Source organism: Accipiter gentilis, chromosome 9, assembly GCF_929443795.1.
Source record: "Accipiter gentilis chromosome 9, bAccGen1.1, whole genome shotgun sequence".
In the NCBI taxonomy this organism is placed as follows: domain Eukaryota; kingdom Metazoa; phylum Chordata; class Aves; order Accipitriformes; family Accipitridae; genus Astur; species Astur gentilis.
This window is the reverse complement of record NC_064888.1, coordinates 35,111,082-35,129,025: the sequence shown is the minus strand read 5'-3', so window position 1 is coordinate 35,129,025 and position 17,944 is coordinate 35,111,082. Positions and strand designations below refer to the sequence as shown.

Sequence of the window (17,944 nt, the reverse complement as noted above, 5' to 3'; positions counted from 1 at the left end):
CTGTAATTGTAGTGTCATTGCTGAAGAACTATCTGATCTTTACTCTTGGACTTACGGGATTTTCTGACCTCTTACGTCAGCTTATTTTAAAAGTTCAAACATACAGGGTGACCAGATTTTCAAGTTGAAGGACTACAACCACCTGTAATAGGGAAACCCACAGAAGATACTTTACCTGGAGTTCAGGGAAGCTTTAAGGTGGTAGCTAAAACTGTAGCAAGTTTAAATTTGGGTGTTAGAGGAAGGGCGGGAAAGGGGGTGGGAGGGGGAACACTGACAGGAACACTAGGTCACCTGAGATAGCACCATGGCCACATGTCACTTATAAACACAATACAGGCTCACAACATCCAAGAGGGGATTCTGGCTAACAGGCAAAAGTAAAAGTGACTGCTTATAACACAGTCTCTTTATGCAAACCTTTCTGACACGTGCTCTCTGTGGAAACCTATCACACTCTCGAAAATGTCTCAGGCTGGCTCTTAATTTCATCTTCAGCTTCAATACCCAATCTTTACCTGTTTCCTCGTTCTGTCTTCTAGCACCTACACCACAGATTATACAAAATAAGCAAATATGACCTTCAGCTTCTATCTGAGAAACAGAGTTTTAAGGAAATTCATAATTTTCCGTCCAGAAATTTAAGATGGTCCTTCCAGGGGGGTAACACTTCATAGGTACATACAAATTCACAGATAAAATTGAAGGCATGAAAGCCTTTAGGTGAATTCAGACACTGCTAAGGCTAAGAACAGTAAATTCTAAAAGGCAGTGCTAAGAGCATCTTCAAATTACTAGAAAGGAACACTACAGGAACATGCAGAATGGCTAGTTTAAATCTGTTAACATCTTTTTTTTTTTCTGTGACTTCTATTAAGGAGAAAAAAGCCTTGCCATGTTGCAGTCTTGATATTATTTTTTTTAATTAATACAAGCAAGAACTACATGTAGCACAGACATATACACAATTATAGAAAACTCAAGAGGAAAGAAGGTGACACTGACCTCGTGAATGGAAGAACAGAAAAATCACACTAGAGCACACTCTTAAAATATTCTGCATTTTTGGAGGAAAGAGTTCCTGCAGCACAATAGGTGCAGCCTCCTCAAGATTTTCAACAGTTTAAAAAAAAGTGCGAATATTAATAGAGCATGAAGCTGAGCTATTAATAGATTAGGCCTCTGGGGTGAGCATAAAAGAGACTGGAGCAATATACAGCACGTTAAGCCAGCTTACTAACAGTATCACTGCGGGAAAGTATGTATCTATACTATTTAACAGCTGCTTCTTCTACAACTTTGTTTTGGGGATACTGGGCAGGGCAGGAAGGCATAGATATTCAAATCAGCCACTTCTTATGATTTGTTAACAAAAAAAGCAGGTTAAAAAAAAAATGTATCACATGTTTTTCAGTAACAGGTAATTAAAGATTGTGACAGTATGTAACATATAAGGGTCACATTTAAGACCATTTTATCCAGCTAACACTTTAGCCCTTCCTGATTCCTGCATCCTCTACCATGCAGGCTTAATATTCTCTCAGTGCATCTTGTTTTGTACAGACACCACTCCAAGTTTTGGTAACACCTTCTACACATTCTCAAAACACATCAAAACCAACATTATTCATGCATTTTCCCAGCCTTTCTTTTATATGAGTATTTTCCTTGTGACAAAATAAGGAAGATGACCATACTTTCATAAACTGATATTGATCTCTAGTTAGTATCTTGGGGCATTCAGGGAACAAGAAATTCATTGTCAGTAACGTAAAATAATACACACAGGATAGAAACCAATGCTAAGTTTGCATAAACAATGATGGGTCTCTGAACCAACCTTCTCTGCTCTGGAAAGAGGTTGTGGAATTACAATAGAAAGTTCTGGTTTTGCAAAACTTTCTCAGGTATGAGTAGTGTCTAAAAAAAAACCCCAACAAACTACTATAGCAGTACTTGGATATAGCTGTTACAGATGTAAGTAGGACAAGTTTTATTAATAGACATGACATCTTTGCACTGTACTGTGCAAACACACAAAGAGGTATTCCTTGAATGTTTGCACAATACTGTAACAAATACCATGTAACAGAAATGTCAAAACTTCTCTGTCCTACACCTACATTTCAGGAATACAATATACTTCATCTAACACACAAAATGGTAACTAAATGGGTGAAATTAAGCAACCACTACATGTCAGGAAGAATTCACCTAGCTAGTCTACAAGGGCTGAAACACATCCATCTGCCTGTGGGTTAACATCTCTCATAAAACAATAGCTCCATCTCTGATGTGCCAGTCCTGTTCCTCAAGGGAAACCTATAAAACACCTTCCAAAACAAGCCAGGGAACTAAAATTCATAACTCCACTGGGTTCAGAAAAAAAACATGGGCTCAAAAGAGACATTGGATTTATGGCACACTGTAACGTTACCTCACACTAACCCCTTCACATGCCACAATGTATAATCTACCAGACTCTCTCCTTCCCCTAGGAGATAACCTTATCATCTCTTTCTTTCCTCTCCTACCTCCCTTGTAAGGAAACAATAATTTCTTTGGGCTTGAACAGAGGCAAAGTAATGACATTTTGTGTAGCTACAATCCATTTTGCTTAAATGAGCAGGTCACATACTGCATTTTTTTTTTGTTACCTCTCCCATCTCAATAAAGAAAGAAACTCAGTCAGACCCTTGGTTATTGTGGAAAGGATACCATAAACAAAGAGGTGTGAGAATGTAAAAGGGCATGAACCACAGAGTGAAAAATGAGAAGGTGTTGAAGATGAAAAATTTCCTAGGGAAAGAGCTAAAGAGCAAACAAACCACTTTTACTTCGATTCCTCCAAGACAAATACAGACAGTTGGATATGATAATACTGCAATTCAGAAGCAAAAGCCCAACTGAAACCACAGATGAACACAAGCAAGATGGGATCTGAAGAATCATCAAGCAAGCAGTAACAGTGCCCCTCTCCTTGTGACCTGAAGCTTGACTGATCGGTTGTGAACAAAACCTTGCTACCCCACAATAGGAAAGAAATTGTTTTCTTACTCTATTTTATTGAAGCAGGTAATAAAACGTAGCCCATCTGTGCAGAACAGTCTTGGGGTCTTACAATTGCTTGCCCACACAGAATTGTTGGTATACCACACTCACAAGCATTAACTACTTTTTCTTTCAGAAATGGTCTAAAAGGTACTTAGTTCACTAAATTCCAAACAAATCTGAAATACACTCAGTTTTGAAGTCCATGGTTTCTGTTTTAGATCTGAGAAAGGGCTTGCATATCTAAATGCCTAGTTTTCCGTACTATACCAATTAGTCTAATAAAAAGTATTACTACTACCCACAAATCTTGCCCTTCCAAGAGAATGTTAAAAATATCAGAATATGAAAAAGAAAACAGAACACATCACTATGCACTGAATAAATAAGTAGTTTTGGTTTTATCAGCTCCAAAAGAAAGCAAGATGAAGCAAAGAGCTTAGCTGGTGATACTGTAGAGAATTTTTTAAGATTAAAAGTAAGAACACACACCATCAAGAGGATCCTTCAGAAAGAAAGTCAACTCAATTTTCTTGCACTCATAACTCAAATATACTAACTGGAGTACAAACTGCTTTTGAAATATATTTTAAAAAAAACCAAAAAAACAAACCTGCAGTGAGGCTCTTTAAAAAGAAGATTAGGATTTCCAAAGAAATAACACTTACACCATCATGGTGTGCATGTTAATGTGCAAACACACAAATGCTGGCAGAAGAATAGAGGTCTCGGAGATGCCGAGTTCTTATAAGCCTCCTGAAAATAGGCAGAGAGGAAATAAATCTATTGCAGCTTCCACTAAGAAAAACACTCCAGAGGGAGCCCCACTGTACTACTGGATACCAAAGAGTCCACATGGGGCTTTGGTGTGTAACGAGCTGTAAACAAACAAAGTCACAAGAAAAGGCTTCATTAGTTCTGCTTCTTATAGAACTACTAGATGTGCTTTTTAATGCATTATTAATTCATTGAACTCATTGCCAAAAGATGGAAGCTAACGACTTAATTAAAAAAAAACAACAAAAAACAGAACTCATGGAGAAAGCTAGCAAACTTTATGTTTGAGAAGTTAAGGGATACAAATTAAAGCCTAATTTTTAGGACAGTAAGATAATCACAGGAAGTAAAGAAACAACCTTCTTCATGGACACTTTGTTCTGCAGCATCTGGTGCCAACCCTCTAGAGAAAAAATTTTGCAATATACAAACTCTAATCTCGGAATCATGCTGCAAGAAATAACTTACATGTGTCTCAGAAATTCTCTTTGAACCAATTCCTGCTCAGACAAGCCCTCTCTCATAGGATACAAGTGTGACTGGCAAGTTTTGAGACCTGATCACTGAACTAGCACTCATTTTCCACCCAGGATTCATAAGAACTCAAATTTTAACAATTATAATGAATTGAAGCTGTCAAATACCAGGACACAGATGTATCTTCATTCTGCCCATAATCTTTCTCTCTTTCTAGTCCTTGTGATCAATTGGAGTTCGGGTTTTACTCTATCCAGTGATTATATTTTTTTTTTAATAGTATTTCATTCTGGAGAAGCCACAACTTTTGAGATTAAATTTTCTATTTTAACTAGTCCTTGCCCAAGCTTGTGCAACCAGTGCAAAGTATTCAGGCAATTCCCCCCACGTCACTGAGCACTTGGGGTTTCAGATTGTATGTGGGCCATGACAAGAAGTTGCATTGTCAGATAAAACCAATACACCCATGCAGTAATTTCAAGCACAGTTTGATGGATGGCCAAGTTCTGGCTTCATTCACACTAGCATGACTCAAATTCTCTTCGGGTGAACCCAGATGTTATCTCACTGAAAAATATGCAAGTTAAGCATAGAACCGAAGTCTGAAAATTTCAGTTATCCTGTTTTATCCCACCTAAAAATAAGGCTGTATGTGTTGGAAGACATCTCCTCCCTATGGAAAGTATTAGAATAATAAAGAATTTCATTGCTTATTGCTCTTCCTTTTTTTCTTCTCTGAAGGGTCCCTGATCATTTCCCTCATTGCTTCTATGTAACAGCACATTCTGGTAGATGAGAGGTTTTAAAACAGGATTACTGCTTTGGAAACTGTGTTGCTAGCTAGCATTTTCTAACCCATCTACCCCCCCAAAAAATCACTTCTACATTGTGTTTGAGACAGACTAGTCACCCATAAGACCGAGTTGTTCAGAAACAATTTACCATAATAAAAATTGGTTCACCCCCATCATGTTCATTTTACTGGTGAAGTAGGAAATATTTTCTCATTCTACTATCTTTATTTTGCAAACGTGATAAAACAATTTCTCTCAACATGATGCAGTGCAAAAAGTCCAGGCAAGACCAAGTGCAAGTCCCAGAATGCAAGAAGGAAAAGTGCTTCTCCTATGGAACATGTATTAAATGCTCAGTATTTAAATTCAGATCCAAGAGGATTTAGCTTCTCCCCCTCACTTGGAACATTTGAAACAAAATAAAGCAAACAAACAAAACCTAAGTCAGCTTGCGCATATTTTTATTTCTGGATAAATATTAAGAATTCAATGAGAAATCTGGAACACTAAGTAGGTATTGCCCTTGGCTGCATGTTTCTATTTGTGTCAATTCATAAGGAGGTCAAACCAAGGGAGGACTAGATTTACACTGAAAGAGTAACACTCCTTGTATAATATGTACGAGTTGCAAACCAAGTGATAATGTTCAGAGCTGCCACACAGAGTCAGGAAAGTTTCACACAACGTTTGGGAAAAAAATCAGAAATAGTCCAATCTCTGGCAGAGTCACCATATGGAGTTTACTGCAGTAACATAAGTTTTGGCCACTCAGCATAGCTCTGCTGCCAACAACGATAGACTAAACTATTTCTTTACAAGATACGTTCCTATAACCTGTCCTGGGTTTGGCTGGGATAGAGTTAATTTTCACAAGAAGCTGGGAGGGGGCACAGCCAGGACAGCTGACCTGAACTAGCCAAGGGGATTTTCAATACCATATGATGTCATGCTCAGTATATAACTAGGGGAGCTAGCTGGTGGTAGGAGGGATAACAGCTCGGGAACAGGCTGAGCATCAGGTTCCCAGTGGTGAGCAATTGCATTGCACATCACTCACTTTATACATCCTTTCATTAATATCATTATTTCTTCTTCTCTCCTTGTGTTGTCCTATTAAATTGTCCTTATCTCAACCCACGAGGTTTCACCTTTTTCTTCTGATTTTTCTCCCCACCCCACCAGGTGGGGGAGGAGTGAGCGAGCAGCTGCATGGTGCTTAGTTGCCAGCTGGGCTTAAACCAGGACATAACCAAACAGTAAATTATAACCAGAGAGGCTCAGACAGTTCATCTGAATCTTTATAGTAATAAAAGGAACAAAAGAAAAACATTAAGAAATGTCAACAAACACTTCAGCATCCACAGTGGTAAAAAAAAAGATGAAATAAGAGTATAACCTCCTAGCATGCAAAAAGATACTCAAACCTATTTAGACAGCCATGGATTTATCTGTATCAGATCTCTTGCTACATTATGAGCCACTGTTGTCAGTGTTGTCAAAAAAACAAATAGGCAGGTATCTTTGGGAGACCCTTCAACTTCCTTAAGCCTCTCAAATTACTGCGTGTCTAATTTATTGAAATACAAACAGAAAATAGGAAAGCAGAGACAAGACAAGCTCCAAATGAAGGCTCACAACTGTCATGCCACCTGGCACAGATGTTACCTACTTCACACACTCTGCCATATGAGAACACACAAACACTTGTAGTGGAAGAGCTGATCTACTGTTAAGGATGCAACTTTGCTTGCCTCATTGAATCAAGCGCTCACAGCCTACACCTATCTAAGGACAGGTGAGAGCTGATGGATCTAGCTGGGATAGCTTACTGGACTGCCCCCACTGCCCATTTCTCCTCTGTGTTACCCTCTCTTGCCCCTCAGCAGCAGCTACAAGGCTTCTTGGGCTATCTGGGGACAACAGTTGGCTAGATAATACTACTGCCTACAGGATTTCACAGTGAAGTCTTCACTCTCTTCTGGCAAAAAGGTTGAAAGTACTTCATCCATCACAGCTGTTTTCACTGTAAACATCAGCTTAAGAGAGACTTCAGTTGCTTCACGTGTTTTTAAATCAACAATTTTCACACATTTAGCTATGATGACTTAATTTAGCTGGAGTATTTCAATGCCTTTTTCTAACTTAAAAGTTCTTTGGAAGGAGATGTCAGGTGGCAACTGCTTACACTTCCACTGTAAATCCAGCTCCAGCTGCTTACTGCAGGTTTCAAAACACAGATGCCTCTGAAATCTGGTGCTATAAACCAAATGCAAACCCATTACCGCCAGTGCAGAGACTGACACTGACTACATTAAGTTTTGGATCAGACTCTACAGCTACGTCCTTTTACCCTATGTGTATTGTATTCTGCCAAATTATTTGCCTTTGAGTTGAACTGAAGATTGTTAATCAAGTTCTACCTCAAGCTATCAGTTCAGCACCTGTAAAGAGCTTAAGTGTTCAGACCAGAAGAGAATGGGAAAAACACAGAATAAAAAGCATTAGAAAGGCTATCAATTTGCTGAGCCCACTATTGACTCTCCCAGAGTATAAGATGAAATTTGGATGGTTTAATTGATTTCTCCATCTGTCATTCTTACCTAAACTTCTCATTTAAAAATAATGGCTAAACCCACAGGGTTTTACTTGCAAAGAAGGAATCAACACTGGTAGATTATTCTTGGGAGTACATGCACTTGTTTGTGTATGTAACACCTACAATCTGGAGTGCACTCATCAAAGACACAGTACAACTAATCAAAAGCAGCAATGAACAAGATTGCTATCTGTCAAGGCTCCGGTCTGGGTTCTCTCATGCAGCCACAGGGCTTTTGTTACCTTTGGCTTCTTACAGATGCCTATCCATGCATTTGTAGACCACCCATCTACAGAAGCTGCAATCTGGAACGATAGCTACCATCACAAATGACAAATACGCTTAAATCCAAAAGGTGCCTCTTAAGGCCTCATGGTATTTAAGAAGAGAGAAAAGAAACAGAGACCATCTGTTACTGCAAGCTAAATAACAATTATGTTATCTACACATAAGGAAAACGACCAAAAACTGAACCATCATACACAATTACAGCCCAAAAACATCATTTACAGTGCCATCTTCATTACAGTTTTTCTCTGGTTTTTTGCTGGGTTATTTTTGTTGAAAACATTAAATAGTATAGAAATCTTCCTGTGAAATAGGAATTCGGTCTTTATTAACATTTTGTAGAAAAACCAAGACAAACAAAGTTTTTAAAATAACCATTCTGGATGTAAAAGTCTCAATATCAAATTTCTGACTAAATACAAAAAGGAACTGAAGTACACATTTAAACTAAATATGCAGGATGGTTGATGCAGCTCTTCATTGGAAGAAAACAAACAAACAAACAAAAAACCTCACTAATACAAGTTATTTAGCATTCCTTACCTTGGAACCTGCCAACATAGTTCTCAGCATTTTTGTTCCTTTTCCAATACCAACCACTGCAAAGACAGAAGAAGAAATGCCACTTCAAAACCAGCTCTGCAATTCCCTTCTTCAACACCATTCACTACCAAATATTAAGCTAGTCAGAAATACAGCTTTTCATGCTCTGTTAGCATATAGTCAACACTTATGAGAAAGTATCTCTGAAGTTCAAACAACATGGGACTAGTGAAAGGAAAAAAGCCTAAGGCAGAAGATAAATAAGCTTCACCTATTGTTAAAATGCTTTAATTCAACCCCTAGATTTATTTGTCTTTTAATCACCACAGAAATGGATAGTGCAATTAACACCATCTCTGGTTTGATGAAGGCTATGGCTCACTAATAATGAATCTAGCCTTCACTGTAACTAAATAGCCCTGTTAAAGGTTGATAGTGACCAAGAGTAATACAGCCAAGATAGCACAATGAAATTGTTTATCAGGCTTACAGCAAGAAAATAAAATAATCAAAAAGTCCAATTGCCTCTATCAAAAATCTTTTATAATCAAACCTTCCTATTATTGTGCATGTACAGACTACCATCTTTTCAATCTTAAACCAGTATTCTGCAAAACAGCAATCAGTTTTTCATAAAAGACAGACACAGAAAAAGAGCTCTATTTTATATTTTACTTTAAAGCTTTTTACAGTAGGGTGCTTTCCTTGAATATGTTTTCCTATTGATTTTCTCCACATACAGCAATTCAAAGAAACAACAAAAATTTTATAAGGAAATTAGTTTTGTGTACAACTCATGGAATACCCAACAGCTTATGTCCTTGATTTTAATAAAACTACAGGAGTTAAGGGAGCTTGCAGGAAATCAGCTTTGTGTTAGCCAGAGGCCAGTACCAAAAGCATCAAACTGACAGTGAACTTTTTTTTTTTTAAACAAATACTTGTGCTATAATGCTTCTCAATCTTTACACTCTGAGACTCATTAGATTACTTCTTACTCTCGATTACTTCTCCTCTTGTTCCTGAGGGTTTTTAGTCACAGATGCCCTTGTGCTTGTGCTTTTGTGTACCTTCAGTTCAGCCTGTTCCTGTCATATTTGCCAGATAGGGGAGAGCTGCAACAAGGCTGAGAAAAGGAGATAAGCACACAGATAAAACTTTATAACCAAGCACTTTTCTTGCAATGTGATGACATCACTGACACTTCAACATAACTGCTAAGCTGAAGTTTGCTGAAGAGCATCAAGAGAGTCAATAGAATAATTTTAAAGAGACATTGAATGCTTTTGTGAACAAGACACTAACAATTTTCCCCATTAATCATCAGCTTGTTTAGCATGTGTATTATTGAAAGGTGACATAAACTAAACTTGCCAGACTACACTGAGCGTAACAAGGGTTAACTGAATTTTTTATTTTGATACTTTTTCATCTTTTCTTCTACTATGGAAGCATAATTCACAACTGCCATATAGAAACTAGCCAATTGTTTACAATTCCCATTGTACAGCAAGAAACACTAAACTGGAACCACAGCCCTAGACTGGTATTAAAAGAAGATTTTCACTAAGACTTGACCTACAGTTCCTTGCTTCTTGTGTCTGAAATATGAGACGTAACGTTAAGAAGTTGAGTCCTAGTCCCACCAGCTTCCAAATGCACTGGAAGCCACAGATGGGGACAGACAAAAGATTTTTCCTTCTCAGACAGCCGTTGCTCCAGGCTCCTAGTGGTGCAGGACCATCACATGCCACCTGGACTGTAAGCTGCCTTTCACTTACATGCCATAGATCACTGACCTCTGTCTTCAAGGTCCTTCCTCATCTACATTTGCTGTCAGTAGGAAAAGAAATATAAAAGTATATTTTCTGATGACAAGCACTGCCCACTTATTTCCAGTACACTTGGCACACTAAGCAAGACTCTGTATCAACTAATTCCCATGAACAAAGTTATAGATATGCAGTACATAAAATTTGGGCAACAGCAGTATAGATCAAGAAAGGTTAGAAGTTCCAGAAACTAAATACTTCTATTATGCTACTGTCCATGAGGAAAGAAAGCCTTCTCCCCCACCGCTCTATCACAAACAGCAGGACACATTTTTTGAATAACTTGTTTCTGTTGTGTCCTCCCCTCTCTCCTCATTATCTTACCCAAACCCACAAGAAATCCGGTTACATTCCCTTTCCCACTCCTCTCCAGTTTTGTCCTTCCCAATCTAGCTAACATTGATTTTTTTTCTGTGTGTTTTGTATGGCAGTGGAATGAAAGATCCTGTGCCTTTTCTTAATCGATCCATAGCACATTAAGGTGATGCACTTCTCTGTCTTTACCAAGCACATCAAGCCCAAATACTTTTTGTCATGCCACAGGAGCAGGCTTTGGAGACTGCTGGATATCAGAGAACAGTAGGAGAAGCAATTAAGAAGCACGAGTGATTTTTCTTTTCCTATGGATCAATGCTGTTGACTTCCCACAATGAGCAGTAGCATGCTCAAAGGGAACATCTGTGTAAAAGCAAAATGTCCGCTTCGGCAATACACACAGTATTCTCCAGTGAGCAGCCACACAGTACAGGAAATTGGAACAAAATGAGCTTACTTCTAGCCCAAAAATGTTACATTTTGCAATGTTCACAGGTGACAGACAATTACCAGCCTACAGGCCTCTACCAGCAACACTCTCAGCAAACAACACCCCCTTGAAGCACAGCTCTTCCTGAGAAATCATTACATCAAAACTCAGTGGATTTACTTTCAGTGTATACTCATAGTTGTACCTGTTAATTTTCAATACCAAAAAAGTGTTGCCGTTATTTCTTCTAGCCAAATACAGGTACAAGGCTATGATTCAAGCAAGCTGTAGTTTGCATGTTACTTATCAACAAAACTGTTGGTGACAATGTATGATATGAGAATAATCCAGCCCAATGGCCACAGCCACAGCTGAGTTTTCAACACCAGCAACTGACACATCCTGCTCCTTAATAAAATAAAGGAATTCAATAAATGGATTGCTATCAAAATTAAAAGACAAAATCTCTTTGGTGACTCCTCTTTACGATGCAAGACAGGACAGGAAACAAAAACTGTTTCTGTGCTGAGCCTCAAAAAAAGCAGCAGCTGAATTGCTCTTATACATCTTTCATTTGGCAAGTATTACAACCCAAAAGGCTCCCTCAAAATCCCAGAAAAGCATTAGTTTAAGAACAAATACTTTAGAAAATTACGATGACTATAAATCCCCCAGCTTAAGTAAAAAAAGCCATCAATTTCTCAGGTAATTTAGAATTCATTACACAAGAGTCTGTATTTTCATGTAATAACCCACAAGTTATTTCAGGACTGGGGTGGGGTGTGGAATATAGCCTTCTGTTAACAAACAGATTACATGCATGTAAAAGTATATGCAGAGGAAATTTAACCCCGACCACTCTTCCATAGTAACCTGTCCTTCCCCCAAAACCATAAAGCCTGCCATGCATATCCCAAATTGTTCCTCTACCTCTGATTGCACATAGGCATAAAAATGTTTCCTCAAATCATCCTTTGATGACCATATTTATATTTTTCATTACCCAGAACTCCTGCTGCTGCACTGTCCAAAGTTCCACCATGTCCAATTTTCAAAACCTGATTTCTTTTGTTCCCATTTGTTTGCACACCAGCTTCTGCAAATAAGAAATTGAAAGGAAGCATTATAGGATAACCTTAGAACATAGGAAAAAATAGCACGTATTTCAAGACTGCTAAAGGAGATTAAAAAAATAATATTTAAACTACGAATTAGTAGTCCAGAAATTGCTGTACTGAATAAGACCAATGCTTCATCTAGATCTACTCCCAACCCCAAACAATTTGCAAGCTATTTTCACTTAGACTCTAATGAAGTCTTACGTACCAGTATAACTAGATGTTCAGAAAATTATACTAGAAAACCTTGGTGGACAGTTCACCTGAGAAGTTTCATTAACAAAGCATGCAAGAACTAGCAGAGTTCCTGAAATCATCTATTATAAACAAATTTTATGCTACATAATCTGAGCAATTCCTATTGTATTTACTTCCATGTAATGGGTCATGTTTATTTGCCTGTATGTAGCCCTATGAAACTCTACAATGAACTGAACTTGCTCACTGCTGCTTTCAAGCTGTTAGAGCATCTCAAACCACTGTACTACCTGTGCAGCTGATGACTCCAGGAATTCTGCAGAGTCGAGTGCCCCTTATTTATTAGTATTAAATATGACAAATGCTCTAAGCTCCCTTACCTATTTATAATCTCTCTATTATGCCTTTCACATCAGGGAATCAGACGTGATTCTGGCTAAATCTCTTCCATACAAAGCTGAATTGAAGTCTGTGCCTACACTACAGTTCACTACAGAGTAAATGAGCCTGAATAATCACTCACCACTCTGAAAGTATGTTCTCACTTCATCAGCCAGTGCCAAAAAACCCAGATTAGATGATCAAGTCCCCATATCCATTATAAAAAGAATCTAGGCTGCAGTCCTTCACACCTTTACAACGATCACACTTTTTCCCCTAATATCTGACACCCAGGTTTCCCTGCATTCAGAAAAAGCAGACTGTGCCCAGGACTTTCAAACTCCTCGAAACACTGTATTTTTCACTCATTTGGTGGCTGGGGTTTTTTAATGGCAAACAGCAGTGGGAGTGAAGCAGAACATCCTGCCAGTGCTGTGCTGCAGAGATGCTGCTGACGCCCATTGTGGCAGATGGGTGCACACTGTCCCTGGGACCATGCTCAACAGCTCTCCAAGCAAGCTGGGATCCCCTGCATTGTGCACTGCAGGGCTGGAGCTTTCTGCTGGGGCAAATCTTATCCCCATTCAAAGCAAAGGCTCACATCACGCTGTACCTTAGGCAATAACAGATGCCTGCCTCAAAGTGGTGAAGCAAGTGGTGAATATGGCCTTACAGCTACCAACACACCGAGTCTCGCAGGGGCCCAGCAGCTTCACACAGCAAGCCAGAACGTATCCAGCAACGACTCCATTCCCCCATTCTGGGCTACACCACAGCTGTGAACTACCACAAAAAAAAAAAAAAAAAAAAAAAAAAAAGAAACCCTAGTCCTCCTTTATTCTGTGAATGCTGAGAAAGAGGGTGCAGTGGCTTGACAGGGGTTGTGGTGCCAGCAGCCTAATGAACGCACGCTACCGCCTGACACCCGTCCCACCGCCATGCCGGGCAGGGCGTCCCTGGCCAAAACACTCGAGGACTGGGCGCATGTTCCCTTCAGGCCGGCCTGCTCCTGCCCTGGGACAGCAGGCAGGGCCCACGCCCGCCTCCCTGTCACGATCTCCTGGCTTGACCACCAAAACCCCACCACGGGCCTCCGGGCCCACCTCGGGGTGCCTGCACCTCACCTCAGTCCGCCTCGCCTCGCCTCGCCTCCCCCGGCCCGCAGCCCGCCTACCTGCCAGCAGCCTCTCCTTCAGGAGGTTGAGCACGCCGGCCGAGGTGGGCCCCTTGGGCTTGTACACGGCGAACAGGCCGCTCAGAGAGAAGAGCTTATCGGCGGCCTTGCCCAGCACGACGCCTCTCGCCTCCCGGGCAGCCATGCTCCCGGCAGGCCCCGCCGACCCGGGGCAGCCGTCCCGCCGCGACCGCCCGCCTTCCGCCCCGCCCGGGGGCCGCTGGGAAATGTAGTCCGCCGACGAGCCGGCCGCGGCGGGAAGGCCGTGAGGGGAGGCGGCCGAGGGGAGGCGGCCGGGTACCCCGGCAGTCAGCGGCACGGCCGCCTCGGAGGGACCGGCGGGGCGGTGGGGTGTCTCGGGTGGGACGCCTGCCGCCGGGGGCCCTTCAGTCCAAACGGGGTGGCTGTAGGTATCGCCACCGGACACGGGGGGCTCCCTGCGGTCACCGCTGGGGAAGGTCGCTAGCCGGTGCGTGGCCCCTCAGCCGGCACGACGTTAGTCGTCGTACCTTCGTTGCCCAACTTGACAGAGTTATGTTCTGCTGACTAGCGGCTGAGTTCGTTAATCTTCCCGCCTTCCTGCGTGTCATCTAAGAGAGTACTGGGAAGGCAGGTTTCTCTCTCTCAAATCTCTCGCCTCCGTACGGAGGCGCAGCGTGTGGGTTTTCCTCTTCAGGCTCGATTTGTACAGACTCATCTCTCTGACAACGCTCGCAAGGCATTTAAGCAAGCTGTGCTTGAGCAAGGCACCGAGAGCTTGCGTGTTTCATTCATGCATTGCATTTAGTCGTTTGTAAGAGCCTGCAGATGAAACCGTGAGGAGATGCTGTTACGGGGAAATAAATACGTGGTTAGCTAAGGACTATGCATGTTCCCAGTCCTTCCCGGAGCTTGAGAGAAGCAAATCTTCCCGCTGAAGTCAATGGCTGCCTCTGTACAGAGCAGTGTCAAGGTCCCTGTGTGGTTTTTCAGCCTGGACCAGAGTCAGCGGCTCACCCCGTGCCTCCTCACGCCTTCCACAGCAGCTGCGCGGGGCCCAGAGCTTCCAGCTGCAGGCTGCCACCACCGCGTCCGTGAGATGGTAATGGCTTCCTGCCACCAGCAACGCCGACCATCCTCCCCCGCGTGCCCCTTGCACGTATTATTCATCAGGCGCCTTATCTACGTAGCCGTAATCTGGCTGTGGAATTACTTGCTGTTACCAGAAGTCGCGAGGGTGGATTCCCTGGTGAGTGGTACAGGTGGCCGTCTTTGCAGGGCATGGAAGCGAGGTGTCAGAGTCCTTCTCCAGTAGATAAAATGGCAAAGGCACGCTTGGGTAAAAGGTCAGCAGGAAAATTGCTACTGATTCACATGGAGTTAAAATTTAAGCAGAGTTGTGGAAGGCACGTTGTACACTGTGATGGAGTTTTTGTTGCAGACATGGTTTAGTCAGGCTAACTATTCGAAAACTATTCTCACCAATTCCCTGCTACAAAGAGCTTAAGCACGGATTGCTCTGTAAGTGGGCTCAAGCAAAACTATTTAAACATGACCGTTAAGAAATGGTGTTAGTAAGTTTCTGAGCAAGGAGGTTGCAGCCCAAGGACTGAAATGCAAGCCTGTCACACCGTAATGGCCAGCAGTATCGTTGGGTCAGCAGACTGTTCTGAAAACATTGCAAAGGATCAGGGGGAGATTATGCAGAAATGAGAACTCCACTCTTGGCATAAAGACATCCTTAATGCAAAGAGCACCTCAGCTTTCCAATAATGCAGCAGCAGACAGGGCCTGTTAAAAAACTCCCTGTACTGCCTTCTCAAGACTGACCTACGCACAGAATTGTCTAAAATGATGTAATTAACCTGACACAGGCATAGGGCATGAGCTGAAGGTCAGTGTCTGACCCCCAGTACTGTTTCCACAAATTGCCAAAAGCTTTTTTTCTGGGGCTTTATTGGGGTTTTTTTGAGGACAAGGTTTCAGGTGTCTATAGAAACTACCCCCTACTCTCATTTTTAGTGTTGAGCAGGAAGTTCTTGTAGGTCTGCTAAACTTCTGCATCAGCAATTAAAACACAACACTTTATTATTGCACCAGATGGAGTCTTTGAAGGCTTAGAAAGTGGAGGTTTGCTTTGACTTCAGTGGGCATTGGATAAGGGCCCAAAATAAGAATTGTGAAAAACTATTAACGACTGTCAGTATTTTAGTTAGCTGGAAGTATATGCGTACATAAATCACACATGGCTCTCTTCATGGGGCAAGGTTATTCAGCATTCAAAATGGTGGGAATGATGTACCAAAGTGTTCATCTCAGGGGCTTTATTTCAGGTTTGCCTTGTGTTGCTTGCGATTAAAAGTCATTACCATCTGCTCAGTAGCCTATCTGAAATGAGATGTTTATCTCCAACAATTCCTAGCCAAGCCAGGATCCAAAACAACCAAAAGCATGATTAGAGTTACTGACTTTATTTGCAACCTTAATAAAGGGGCTCAGTAAATGGCTGAAAGGATGATGTTGCTTTATGCATGCAACATGACAGGTCTAGTAGAGGCAGGCCAAATCCTCCACTCAGGTCACTGGAACCGCACAAAGTAATGCCTCAAGGATCTGGTACAATTATGCTTTAGAGAGAGGAGATAATGGGTAGTAGCTGTTGTACGTGCAAACAGCAGATGAGTACCATTGCAGAAGAGGAGAAATCCGTTACTTGCTTGTGCAGAACAGAGACGCAACATTTCCTTCTACCTTCTCCAGAAAGATGCTCACTCCTTTGTGTGCTTTCAGACTGGCTTTTTCTGAGGTAATGCTCACAGACCACAGTGCAGAAGAAAATGATGCTGCATTACAGCATTTAGATTCAGTAGCAACAGGCCATTTCTGTATTTGTGTTCACCTTATGATTCCAGCTTTATCGTCTGTATCCAAATCAGAGCAAATAATTGCGAGGAGGTCAGTCATGGCTCATGTTCTTCCTGTAAAAAACAAAGAGTTGCAGCTGTTTGAAAGTTTAGGTCCTAGACATGTAAACTGCTCCCTTGTCAGCTAGTGGAATTTTGTCTGTTATTGGAACTATCAAAGCCTGGAATACATAGAATTTTTTTTCCTCTAACTGTTCCATCTATTTGGATAATAAGGAGTAGATAAATAACTGTTCAACTTGTTAGTTCAGTCGGTCCCATTCAGATGGGCACAAAGCCATAATTCATTGTGTTTGAGTGGTTCTTCTGAACAAAAGTAGGTTCTTCAGTATCTCGTTGAACTGCAGCAATTTGAAAAAAGAATGTCAATTATTGCATGCAAAGGAAAGATATTACTACCCATGACATACACTAAACCTAGGTTTGGCAATTTTTGTTAGTCATTCTCCCCATGAGAAAAGGTTCCTAAACTGCAAGTATTTCATGAACAGATTTTTGTATTTTGTTCAGAACAAGATCAGTAGTTAAGATTTACACCAATTTGGATTTTATGTCTAGGCTTCTGTTTATTTTTAGGAATATTTTCCTTCCACCTTCATTCTGGCTTCTCTGGTATTAGAGGGATTATTTTTAATTGAGAATAGTTTAGACAAGGAGAGATTTTGGTTAGCTGATTTAATGCAGATTTATAGTGTCAATTTGAGTTGAACTGGACAGAATAAAGTAGGATCGAAATGTTTTTAGCTGTTCCTTCTTTATGTAAAATGCAGTTCTGGCAGTTAGCTAAACAAGAGAACAACAATTTTTCCTGATAACTGGTAGGTCACAAATGGTGTAGAGCTAGCTATGGAGAAATATGATGCAGATATGATTTCAATTGCTCCTTATGGACCCTTTCTAAACATATTGCATTAGTAAGTGAGGACAGGTCTATTATGGACTGGGAAGTTACTTTTAATCTCTGATACATGCCCAGGTGTGTCTGTAACAACAGAGGACTAAGCATGGTCTGGAATCAGAAGACTCAGTGATGCTGAGGGGAAGAAAAACAAAATACATTCTGCAGA

General features: G+C 41.1%; 1 protein-coding gene across 2 annotated transcripts in view; it reads right to left on the bottom strand.

Annotated features, from left to right (window-relative positions):
- Positions 1-14,147, bottom strand: part of TRUB1 (TruB pseudouridine synthase family member 1) — a 29,566-nt gene extending 15,419 nt beyond the window's left edge. For both annotated transcript variants that reach the window (XM_049809580.1, XM_049809579.1), the window contains exons 1-3: positions 13,975-14,147; positions 12,107-12,199; positions 8,527-8,582 (exon numbers count right to left, since the gene is read on the bottom strand). In XM_049809580.1, coding sequence (XP_049665537.1) covers positions 8,527-8,582; positions 12,107-12,199; positions 13,975-14,119 — 294 coding nt within the window. In that variant the 5' untranslated portion in view covers positions 14,120-14,147. The remainder of the gene's footprint in view (positions 1-8,526; positions 8,583-12,106; positions 12,200-13,974) is intronic.
- Between the last annotated feature and the right edge of the window lie 3,797 nt (positions 14,148-17,944).